Here is a 12,474-nt window from a genome sequence, read left to right on the forward strand (position 1 = left end):
CTGACACTGATAAAACAACACACAGACACACAGACACACATGCACATGCACACGCACGCACACACACACACACACACACACACACACACACACACACACACACACACACACACACACACACACACACACACACACACACAAACTCCCCCCTCAGTTATCTGTTTCTCCTCTGCTGTCGCACTGACACACACACACACACACACACACACACACACACACACACACACACACACACACACACACACACACACACACACACAGGGGGAGGTAGATAACTCTGTGATTCCACTGCTGAATTTTTAACGCTGTTGTGGAACTTTTTTTTTCCATGCGGGTTACTGTGGCACCAGGGTACTGTTACAGGACAGAGACAGAGAGAGTTCACTTCTGTTGTTTCTCGAGGCTGGACAGACACACCACCGTTCATGGGGAGTACGGTAAGTTACTCTATCCTACTAATGTTATTTGCTGCCGAGGTCTCTATCTATAGTTTATTAAATGAAACATTTGTATTAACAATGTAGGTCTTTTTTTAACGAAAACATGTGTGAAATGTTTGTTTTCACACATTTGTTATTGTATCTCACTCGGAAAGGAAATGTGAAATCTCCAAATACAAATTCACATTACTGTACATCAGCATTGGTTTTAAGATATTTTAAATGTAAAAAAAGAAATCACATTTAATATCACATGGTACATTTAGGCACATTTTTGGACATTTTATCATATGATGAAGTTCACAGGATTAACATGGTTATATTTAATTCATTTCAAATATAAAGTATAATCTGGATATGAGAAAACCTACATTTCTTGTGCTTTCTTAAGAACGGGTTTCTGTTTGACATCACTTTCTCCAATATATCTGATTTACTGATTAACTCTTTTTAATTAGCAGTCATGTAATGCACATTTTACTATAGATGACAAAAGCTCATACCTCTGACCTCCTGACTGTCTGGTACTTAAAAAGTGTATAATTTTGTTTTTTTTAATATTTAATATATAAATAAGATTAAGTTACAGGAAGAATGTTAACCATCTACTTCCACAGAGGGTATATCTGACCTGGTCTCACTCCCCCTCACTATCACTGTGTGTACTACACTGGGTGCCTTTAAATCCTTGAATTATTTATTGTATGAGGTTTGTTTGTGTGTCTGTGCTCTCTTATGCATACTAGAGGGTCCATAGGGTTTCTGGTAACCAGGATTCAAATCATGTTTAGTCCAATCAGTTTTTTTGTATTATTATTATTTATGCTGATCTTTGAGATAGTCTACATCGTTCACTCTAAGAGACATTGCTATTGACTGTTTTATTTAAAGAAAGATAAAAAGTAATGTATGCAATAATATGCATTAAGTCAAACAGTACACTTTAAGACACAATACAAAGCATGCTCAGTGTCATCATGAATGTTGAGGCATGTAATCTGTCACAGGAAATGTGCACCTAATGTAAATATCGGAAAAACAAGTCTGCAGTTACTCTTCTATTATCTCGCTTATCTTTCTAAAGTTTTCCATTACTACTTTTCATAACGAATCACTTGTCCCCTCAGAAAGTTTTTTTCCATTTTAACTGTAATTTACATCTGTCTCATATGTTGGCCTGTTTTCATTACATTATTACATTTCATTGCATTTAGCTGATGCTTTTATCCAAAGCGACTTACAATAAGTGCAGTCGACCAAGAAGATACAAACTTGAAGAAAACAGAATCATATAAGTACATTAGGTGTCATAGAGCCAAACCATTTTAAGTGCTACTCAACTGGCTTTAGATAAGCCAGTCCTTTGTTAGTATATAAGTGCTTTGTTAGTATGTAAGTGCTTAGTTAGTATATAAGTGCTTTGTTAGTATGTAAGTGCTTAGTTAGTATATAAGTGTTTTTTTAAATTTAAATTTGTATTGCTCGAAGTGGAGTTGAAAGAGATGAGTTTTCAGTCTGCGCCGGAAGATGTGTAACCTTTCTGCTGTCCTGATGTCAATGGGGAGCTCATTCCACCATTTTGGAGCAAACCGACGTGTTTTTGCTGATGGGAACTTGGGTCCCCCTCGCAGTACGGGTGCAGCGAGCCGTTTGGCTGATGCAGAGCGGAGTGCATGTGCTGGGGTGTATGGTTTAACCATGTCCTGGATGTAGGAAGGGCCAGAACCATTCACAGCATGGTACGGAAGTACCAGTGTCTTGAAGTGGATTCTAGCAGTTACTGGAAGCCAGTGAAGGGAGCGGTGTGGTGTGGGAAAATGTAGGAAGGTTGAAGACCAGGCGAGCTGCTGCATTCTGGATGGGCTGCAGAGGTCAGATGGCACATGCAGGTAGACCAGCCAGGAGGGAGTTTCAGTAGTCTAGGCGTGAGATGACGAGAGCCTAGTCCAGAAGTTGCGTCGTTTTCTGGGTCAGGAGGGGACGTATCCTTCTGATGTTGTAAAGAGTGCATCTGCAGCAGCGGGTTGTGGCAGCGATGTTTGCAGTGAAGGACAGGTTGTTATCTAGGGTCACACCCAGATTCCTTGCAGTCTGAGTCGGGGAAACAACAGAGGGGCCGATGTTGATTGTCAGGTCAAGAGTGGGACAATCTTTTCCCGGGAAGAAAAAGCAGTTCAGTCTTCTCAATGTTGAGCTTGAGGTGGTGAGCAGACATCCACTGAGAGATGTCAGCTAGATAAGCAGAGATGCGTGCGACGACCTGGGTCTCTGAGTGGGGAAAAGACAAAATTGAGTGTCGTCAGCGTAGCAATGGTATGAAAAACCATGCAAACTAATGACTGATCCGAGCAAGTTTGTGTACAGGGAGAAGAGGAGGGGACCAAGAACAGAGCCCTGAGGGACCCCTGTAGATAATTGACAAGGGTCAGACTCGGACCCTCTCCAAGTTACCCTGTAGGTGCGGTCTTTGAGGTAGGAGGTGAGGAGGGAAAGTGCAGAGCCTGAAACTCCAAGTTCTTGGAGAGTGCGAAGGAGGATCTGATGGTTCACCGTGTCGAATGCAGCAGACAGGTCCAACAGGATGATGACAGAGGAGAGGGATGCTGCTTTGGCAGTGTGCGGTTCCTCAGAGACAGCCAGGAGAGCAGTTTCTGTTGAGTCACCTGCCTTGAAACCAGACTGGTGCGGATCAAGAAGGTTGTTCTGATTGAGATAACAGGAGAGTTGTTTAAAGACAGCGCGTGTTTTAGACAGGAACAGGAGGAGAGAGACAGGCCTGTAGTTTATAACATCGGACTGGTTGAGAGTGGGTTTCTTTAGGAGAGGGTTTACTCTTGCCTCCTTGAGACTGTTTGGAAAGTGACCAGAAGTTAGAGAAGTGTTGATGAGATGGGTGAGAAACGGTAGAATATCAGGAGCGATAGTCTGAAGGAGGTTTGAGGGGATAGGGTCCAGAAGACAGGTGGTAGGACAGGCAGAGGTAATGAGGGTATGAACCTCACTTAGAGAGAGAGGGGAAGGAGGTTAGTGTGTGGGTGAACGGTGGGTCTGGTGACCCAGTGGTGAGTAAAGGTGAGTCAGAAAATGAAGAGCGAATATCATCAACCTTTTTTTCAAAGTAGTTAACAAAGTCGCTTGACAGAAGTGAGGAGGGGGGAGGGGCTTTGGGAGGGTCCAAGAGGTTGGAGAAGATAGAAAATAGTTTTTTGGGATTGGAATAGGATGATTGGATCTTATCTTGAAAGAAAGTGCTTTTTGCCTGAGAGATCGAAGAAGAGAAAGAGGAGAGGAGAGCCTGATAGGTAAGGAGGTCGTCAGGGTGTTTGGATTTCCACCGTTTCCACTCTGCTGCCCGAAGGACGGTTCTATTAGCACGCAGTGCGTCATTTAGCCAGGGAGCAGGAGGGGACTGACGAGCCTGTCGAGATGTGAGAGGACAGAGAGAGTCCAGAGAGGATCAAAGAGTAGAGAGGAGAGTTTCTGCAGCAGAGTTTTGAGGCAGAAGTTGGAAAGAGTCAGATGAAGGGATGGCTGAGAGCACCAATGAGGTTAGAGTAGAGGGGGGTAACGAAGGTTACGGCCGACAGGTGCAGAATGAGAAGAGATTAGTTTGTTATGTTTGGAAAGGGGTAGAGAGAATGATATGAAAAAGTGATCGGATGTGTGGAGCGGGTTTACAGAGAGGTTAGAAGTAGTACAGTTCCTTGAGAATATGAGATCAAGGACATTGCCAGCTTAATGAGTTGGTGGGGACTGAGACAGTGAGAAAGCAAAAGCGGTTACAATAAATATGAATTCTTCACTTTGTTATAAGTGAAGAAAACTAAGCTATGTTTAGACTTAACCACAGCTGGAGCAACAGCATGTCAGATACTCCTTCATACACTAGCTAGTAAACTAATAGTTTTCTAGGGGAAATCCATTTTTTTTATTAACAGACAAAAATGAAAAAGTAAAGTTGTATTGTACACAACACCCAATGCCACACACCCTTATCAGGACATTAAAACAAGAGTCACTTTTTTTGTGAAGTGGTTATCAAGCATGTTGTCATCGCGATGCTGATACAAATTGTTTTATATATTAGGCAGTCCTACTGAGAAAAGAGCAATGAACAAAATTAGCTTTTATTCAAGCAAAGTAACTAAGGAAATAATTTGATTTAGACTGCCTCTGCAACCAGGGCCGGACACACACTGGAGTACACTTCATCATCACTAGAAAGTTTAAACTACACGATGGCAGCAAAATAGATCATTGTTTTGCCTTAGAAAATGAATGAAAAAAAAAAAAATTCCAAGTTTCATATTTTCAGAAAGACGGGGATTATGCCAGAGTAACACTGAATTGGTTGTTCGAAAGACTTTTCAATAACCTTAAAGACGCTAGTGTACCAGACTTTATTCTGAATCCTCTCATCTCCCCACCAGGCCCGTCCTGTCCTGATGCCTGTACCGTAGCACCATGACCCTGAACACTCAGAGAGGGAAGGAGCCCCTGCGGCGGAGAGGCAGCACGCCCATCCCCCCAGCCCACTTCTACAAGCACCCATCCTTGACCCAAGACCCTCAGGACCCCCGGCTTCCCAGGAGCAACCACCAGGAGCCCGAGCCCCCCCGCCCCCCGCGCAGCCACCCTCTCCTGGGACAGTCTGCGTCCTACCACCCTGGAGACAAGTCCCTGCACTACCGAGCCCAGTGGAGCTCGGACTCGGACGACGACTCGGAGAGTGACTCAGACTGTGTTTACAGAGTTGTGTTGCTAGGCGACCAAGGTGTCGGAAAGACCAGCCTGGCAGGAATCTTTGCCGGGATCACAGAGAAAGAGGAACAACCTGGAGGTGGGATGTTACCTCTGATTCGTTCAGCTTTTGATCCCTATAAAGTCTATGGTTGATCAATAACATTCCACCCTAAAACTAATACAATAGTTTATCATAGAAATATGCCATTAATCTAAAAGAGGTCAAGCTTGTCTTATTTTCAATAGTAGGTTTAAAGTCAGAATATGTAACTTCTTAACAAGAGAAAAACATAATTCCTCCTAAAATAAAATGTTGAGTTTGCAAGCAATAAAGGACTCCTTACTAACGGCCCGTCCACACAGCGGCGTGCGTTGAAGATTGCCGGCGGGCGTGTGCGTGTCTGAAACCACCAATCACATGAATCTCCTGCCCCTGACACACAAGCAGCGGTTTGATTGGCTAGAGCTTGTACTGGCATATGATTCGATTGGCTGACGCTTCTGCCGAGGCTTCAAAAGTTGAACATTTCTCAACTTTCGCAGCGAGCCACGCCAGCAAAGCTCCGCGTCGCTTCCCGCCATGCAGTTCGGCGAAAAGTGACGTCACCCCATTCAAAGTGAATGGTGAAGCTTTTAACGCACGCCACTGTGTGGGCGGACCGTAAGTGCAACACAGGTTCAGGTTTTAATGTCTGGTAGCTCTTGTTGGCGAATGTAAGCAAACTTTAAATCGTTACAGTGTCAGTTAACAAATACGGTTATCAACCTTTATCAAGACTAACCAGTGATTTTGTTGGCAGTCTTTGGTTTCCTGTCAACAACTTAAAAAAAAAAGTTTGGTTCTTTGTTGCAGGATAAACTAGCAGGTTGCATAACTTCAAATAAAAGTTTGAGGAACTACGGTTCTTTCCATGATCTAGATAGGAAGATCAACACTACTTTCGCTAGCTTCATTGGTTGGGTTGGTTCGGCAATATTATCATAAGAAGTCAATTGTGGCAGGTAGGGTAATCAGGCCTTTGCCATTATGGAGAGATATTGGACTTGTGCTTCTGTATGTTGCAGAGAGAGTGAATTTTAGAAACATTTGGCTCTTGTTGCAATGGGCATCTGATTTTGGAGTAATGGACTGTCAGACAAATTGACTTTTGGTCCATTGGGAAATGTTTTGGGCTATTAGGCCTTTGGGACAATGGGCAGCAGACGACATGGGGAGAAGTCACTGGTTGGACACAGTTCTGACATTTTGTGATCGGACAGGAGTTCTGTGTGCATGATGTTTGTTTACAAATAAAACTGAAAGAACATTTTGGCCATGTGAGAGTTTTACACTGTCTTTGAGTCAGATCAGTGACACGAACATTGCAATTTGTATAAAAAACACAAGAAGTGAAAGATGACCTATAATGGAATTTTTCAAAAAGTAATCTTTTCTCATTCGCATTTGTATAAATGATCTCTTATTTATATTAAAAAATGTAATGAAATGTGGCATATCTTCAAAGCAGTTCAGTTAGCTTTTAACAATCTAAATGTGTTGTTTACCTGGCAAAAAAGAGAGTAAAATAACCACAGAAACTTAATAATCAACTGCCCAACATGTAACAGGTATGGTGGTAGCTTTCATAACTTGACTCAGCAGTTCAGTTTCTGACTTTGTTGTAACATCCCAACCTTCACTGACCTGACATCATCGATCTGTCCTCTGTCACGTGTTGATTGGCCTGTAGCCATGATTGATGGATTGATGACGGTCTGACATGGTGTGAGGGGGAAGGGCCTGTCTGCTGTTTTCCGGTTGACTGAGCCCCATTATTTAGTTCCTGCTTTAATTTTACAGTCCTTGATGCTGTTGTTTGAAGGTATGAATTATGTTGTAGCTGTTAACCAGGTTTTTCTTTGTCTCTTTAAAATCCCAGATGCAATAGGCAGGTTTCATTTGCTGTTGGTCCCAACGATGTTGGCGAGTTAGTCCACCACTTTGGTCCCAACTGAAATATCTAAGGTTTTAAAGCCACATTTCTTTGCTTAAAATAACAGCTTAAAAAAATGATTTTGTTCTAAGGAGAATGTTGTCATTCCCACTCTTGGCCCTGTAGCAGAAGAGGAAGCAGAATAATATAGTTGGGCAGATCTATTCACAAAACAGAGAATATGCCAGCCTGTGTGAGGCGGACTCTGTTCACATCAAATGATGCTCGGTGCTCAAACGTCAAAGTTTCCCTGATGTCAAAGGTTCAATGTTAAAGACTATTCCCCCTTCTTTTTGATGCTACTGTTTACATGCAATAGAAAAAACATATATAGGACTACATTTTTTGTTTGCTTTTGTCATGATTTTGTAGAATAAATGAAATACTATAATGCAGAATTAGCATAACGGATCCTTGAAACCTTTGAACTTTTAAGGCTCAGTGTGTGTTCATTGCTAATGGGCAACTGTTAGCATTCGAACATGCCAAAATGTAAAATGGACGCTGTAAACATTCTATGTTTAAACACGTGCTAACGTGCTAACATCAGCATAATAGCATAACAACACTAACATGCTGTTGTTAGCACATTAGCAAGTGTGAGAATACTGTCTATAGTTCAGCCACACACAGATTCTCAGTCTTATTTTCTCTTGTTTGTTACAGAAGACTCATACGAGCGGAAACTGACAGTAGATGGAGAGGAAACAACACTCATCGTCATGGATACCTGGGAGAATGACAAACTGGTACATTGTGTGTGTGTGTGTGTGTGTGTGTGTGTGTGTGTGTGTGTGTGTGTGTGTGTGTGTGTGTGTGTGTGTGTGTGTGTGTGTGTGTGTGTGTGTGTGTGTGTGTGTGTGTGTGTGTGTGTGTGTGTGTGTGTGTGTGTGTGTGTGTGTGTGTGTGTGTGTGTGTGTGTGTGTGTGTGTGTGTGTGTGTGTGTGTGTGTGTGTGTGTGTGTGTGTGTGTGTGTGTGTGTTTTCTGGTAATAACTATAATATTATTTTGTGATCTACATAAAGATAACAATTCCATAAACCAGGATAAATGTGTCATTTTTATTATAAATAAGCAAGGAGGCTGTATGATAAATGAAAGAAAAAACGTTCTAAGAATCCAAATGGTATTCCTCCTCTAATTATATCTTAAATATAATTTTTTTAATGAACATGTTTCTTTCCCATGTCTCTCTTCCTCGCAGGAGGGGGAGGAAGACTCCTCGCAAGATCCCAGTCTGAAGGTCGGGAGTGCGTACGCCATCGTCTACTCGGTCACCGACCGTTGCAGTTTTGAAGCCGCCTCTGAGCTACGGATCACTCTGCGACGCACCCGCCAGGCCGAAAACATTCCCATCATCCTTGTGGGCAACAAGAGCGACCTGGTCCGGTCCAGAGAAGTCTCTGTGGAAGGTGGGCGTCAAAGGTCACAGAGTACATACGTGAGAGATAATGGACAAAGCACAGGTTATTTTTGCTAAAATAAACCCCGATAAGGAAAGAGAATGAGTTGAGAAAGAGTTTCCTTAATCTTCTTAGAGAAGTTGCAAACCGCAGTCATGTCCAAACTTGACCAATAACAATCGAGTATTCAACAAAACCGTGTTATAATGCAAAATATGACACAAATGAATAGTAATTGACTGATGGTATTATGCTAATTAATCTCCCTTCCTGTATGTGTCCTTTGTTTCTCAGAAGGCCGAGCGTGTGCGGTGGTGTTTGACTGTAAATTCATCGAGACGTCGGCGTCTCTGCAGCACAACGTGACCGAGCTGTTCGAGGGCGTGATCCGACAGATCCGCCTCCGTCGGGGCGGCAGCAACGCCATTCAGCGCCGAACTTCCTTCTACAAGCGCAAAGAGAGCATTACCCAGAAGGCTCGCCGCTTCCTGGACCGACTGGTGGCACGCAACAACCAGCGCATGGCGGTCAAAGTGCGCTCCAAGAGCTGCCACGACCTGGCCGTCCTCTGAAGACTAGAAGAGACAGGTCGGACATTATTTGACTCAATTAAGTTCTCTGGTTGTAATAACTTGGACAATGGCGTTGTTTTTCCTGTTTGGTCAGCAAGTTGATGATTCAAATCAAAGTCAACGGACAGTCGCTGGGAACAAACACTCTTTGAACTTTTGGTTTCCAAATATTTGGGACTTTTTCTCCAGATGATCTGAAAAAACTGACTTTCAAGGATAAGCACTGTTGCGTTGGATGAATGACTGTGTGTGTGTGTGTGTGTGTGTGTGTGTGTGTGTGTGTGTGTGTGTGTGTGTGTGTGTGTGTGTGTGTGTGTGTGTGTGTGTGTTTGTGTGTGTGTGTGTGTGTGTGTGTGTGTGTGTGTGTGTGTGTGTGTGTGTGTGTGTGTGTGTGTGTGTGTGTGTGTGTGTGTGTGTGTGTGTGTGTGTGTGTGTGTGTGTGTGTGTGTGTGTGTGTGTGTGTGTGTTCAGGATGTCCTTTAGTTTCCACTCTGCTGTCCTCCTGAGGTTTGAACTGTTTTCAGTTTGACACTGCATAATAAAGTCTTAAAGGAACAGCTCTCTCCAAATCATGTTTGACCACCACTGACCACCAAAGTAACAAAATAACGATATTTTTGTATTATTTACAAGTTATCACTCAGCTAACTCCTTTTCGAAGTAATTGTTAAATAATAGTTTAGCACAACTATAATGTTTTAGCAAATTAAAAGATTCAGCCAATGAAGTGGGTTTTGTCTATCCTTGGGAGATGGTTTAAAGTGGACCTATCATGCTATATTTGAAACATATATTGTAGGGCCGTACCTATATAAAACACATTTGTTTTCAAAATACCAAACAGATCATGCATTTTAGCCATGCCTTATTTCGCTCTATTTGCTATTTTCCAGCCCTGTTTTTGCAAGGGCTGATTCTGTGAGAAGTCTTCTTCGCTGCTTTTGTGGCAGACTACAGCGCCACTTACAGGCCTGGCATATGTACTACAGCGTCTCCAGCGCTTTCGAGCGGCAATGGCCGTGGCCCAACCCCCCATTCCCCTGATAGGTGGAGAGTTGCCCATATAGGCGGAGCACCCCTTTTCTGACGTCAGACAAATTAACGTCTGTATCAGCTCCATTGCAGCCCCGTTTTTAGAGATTTGGGTATGGAGGAAAAGAGAGAGGGTTGTGTTTTCTGACACTTGGTGAGTTCCCTGACACACCGGGGACACATATTCATGTATAAAAGACGTACAAAAGTGCATTTTGCATGATAGGTCCCCTTTAAGTTAGACATGGACCTCGGTTAGTTAAGGTAAGGATAGGTTGTTTAGCTTAGTTTGTGCAAAGTTTCACAAAGAGAGGGTTTCCATCTACAGACACAACCACTGAAGTGGTAAATGGATTTGACTTATCAGCTTTATCAGGTCTTTACGACCCCTCAAGCACTTAACATCCTACCAGTTATTCACCCATTCACAACTCCTTCATACAGAGCAGTGCCACTTGCTCAGGGAAGCTAACATTCATACACATTCACACAGCGTTGGATATGCCATCAGGAGCAACTATGGGGTTAAGTATCTTGCCCAAGGAAACATCGACATGTTGACTGCACGAACCCACAACCTTCTGGTTGAAAGACGTCCACACTCCTTTGCAGCCAGTTATTTCACAATTATCTTAGGTGGTCTTAAGTTAACAGTAAACCTTCAGAGGCTGATCAAATTTCAGCTTGGCTAATGGACGACGTGAGACTAGTAAAAAATATACTGTGTAACAAAGATTTTAGAGGCCCATGTTTTCTTAAAGCCCTGAGCCTGTTTTTCAGGTCTCAGGCTCGAAAATGACATTCCCAGAACAAATGACCATATCTTCCCTTCTAAAAGGGTTAAATTAATAATCTTTTTTCTCAAAGTAATGATAAACCTGAGTTGGATGTAGAAAAGTCAGAATCAAGATGTTTTTATTTTAAAGAAAATTCAGATTGAACATGGTAAAAAACTGTAAATTATAGTGTCCGTCCAAAATATATTTTGTACTTATAGTGAAAACTAACCTTGGATGATGGGTTAGTAGACTAAAAGCTTTAGGAATCCAAAGTACAATATATAATAAGTACCCTGTATCAACATTGATGCAAAACAAGTGATATTTGACCTTTTTAGACAGACCTCTTCTGGTGCCATTTGGGTGGATTTTCCTTATCTCTGGCCCACCTTTCCTTATCTCTGGCCCCCCTCTTTTAATGCCATTGAAGACCACTTTTGACCAGACTACCACACAGGTGAGCCATTTTGCCGTTTTTAGCTAACTAGCTCCATATGTTTTGATGTGTGTTCTTGTTATTATCTCCGAGATTTCGTATAATTGAGTGATAATGAGGGTACCCATTGATTCTGTGTCCCCTCATGATGTGAAACGATGGGTTGAGATGTGCAGCAAAGATAAATAATAAGGTTTTGTGAGTCATCTGTTCGCATTTTTTGCTCGTTGCTAATTCAGAGGCTCAGCATTAGCATTGTGGGATTTTTTTGGAAACAAATTAAAATGATCAGTGAGATGACTTTCTTTCCGTTACATGGATATAAAACATTCATAGTTTATTAAATGAACATGCCCTCAGACACTGTTTTCTGCAAGATGTTGCAGGAGGCCCCCGGAACCGGGGTCTCTCGGGCTTCATCTTACAAAAACACAAGCAGAACAGTAAGGGATGAACTCCTCAGTAATTATCTGCACAAATCTTAGCTGCTAATGTTAATATCTAATTCCAGCTAACTAGCTACTACTCAATACAACACCTAGTGTCACTTTGAATGCTAAGACATATCTTTAGGTAACTACATTATTTCTCTAATTGATGTGCCATATTACAAATAGCTCTGTTCAAGGCTGCAATGTCTGTATTTCTCTGCGCGGTCGAGAGGCAAGAATGTGTTTCAGGCAAATCATTGACTTTCTTTATTTCATTTAATTGTACTTATTTGTTATGTATTACCTTCACTTTTGTTATTGTTTAATGATTATCTTGTGTTTTTTGTTTTCAGTTGTAATCTTCTCTGCAGGAGCTGCAGGGATGTTTACTGTTTCCGTGGTGACGCCTGGACCGTTAGCCACAGTTGAAGAAGAGGCGGTTTGAGCGTTCCTCATTACCTCAGGTTTGCATGCTGACACCTCTGTGGGGTTGACAAGAACCAGGTCGAGTGTTTGGCTAATGGATGGGATGGTGTCTTATAACGGGACTTTCCTGCCCTGAGTTTGGCCTCTCAGGCTGTCTTAGTTTCTGTTATAAGCCCCAATATAAGACTGTTTAAATTTGGAAGTACATTTTGAAAGAGAGTTTAAATATAGGGCTGTGA

The 12,474-nt window shown here is 42.3% G+C and overlaps 1 protein-coding gene and 1 long non-coding RNA gene across 2 annotated transcripts in view; one reads left to right on the plus strand and one right to left on the minus strand.

The window, feature by feature from the left end:
- The first annotated feature begins 346 nt into the window (after window positions 1-346).
- rem1 (RAS (RAD and GEM)-like GTP-binding 1) lies at window positions 347-9,854 on the plus strand. Its single transcript, XM_034082914.2, has 5 exons — window positions 347-437; window positions 4,871-5,280; window positions 7,823-7,905; window positions 8,361-8,568; window positions 8,854-9,854. Exons 2-5 carry the CDS (start codon window positions 4,905-4,907, stop codon window positions 9,129-9,131), a joined length of 945 nt encoding a protein of 314 aa, XP_033938805.1. The 5' UTR covers window positions 347-437; window positions 4,871-4,904; the 3' UTR covers window positions 9,132-9,854.
- The window catches only part of LOC117446638 (uncharacterized), a 30,469-nt gene continuing 26,470 nt past the window's right edge, over window positions 8,476-12,474 (minus strand). Inside the window, exon 3 of the long non-coding RNA XR_004552168.2 lies at window positions 8,476-8,559. This is a non-coding gene — a long non-coding RNA (uncharacterized lncRNA). The remainder of the gene's footprint in view (window positions 8,560-12,474) is intronic.

This window comes from Pseudochaenichthys georgianus, chromosome 5 (genome assembly GCF_902827115.2).
Source record: "Pseudochaenichthys georgianus chromosome 5, fPseGeo1.2, whole genome shotgun sequence".
NCBI classification, from domain to species: Eukaryota; Metazoa; Chordata; class Actinopteri; order Perciformes; family Channichthyidae; genus Pseudochaenichthys; species Pseudochaenichthys georgianus.

What these genes read in the sequence shown, in the direction of transcription:
- rem1 (XM_034082914.2), top strand. Translation starts at nt 4,905, where the DNA reads ATGACCCTGAACACTCAGAGAGGGAAGGAGCCCCTGCGGCGGAGAGGC. An exon ending in GAAAGAGGAACAACCTGGAG is followed by an intron (nt 5,281 to 7,822) that starts GTGGGATGTTAC and finishes TGTTTGTTACAG; the next exon opens with AAGACTCATACGAGCGGAAA. An exon ending in CAGAGAAGTCTCTGTGGAAG is followed by an intron (nt 8,569 to 8,853) that starts GTGGGCGTCAAA and finishes TTTGTTTCTCAG; the next exon opens with AAGGCCGAGCGTGTGCGGTG.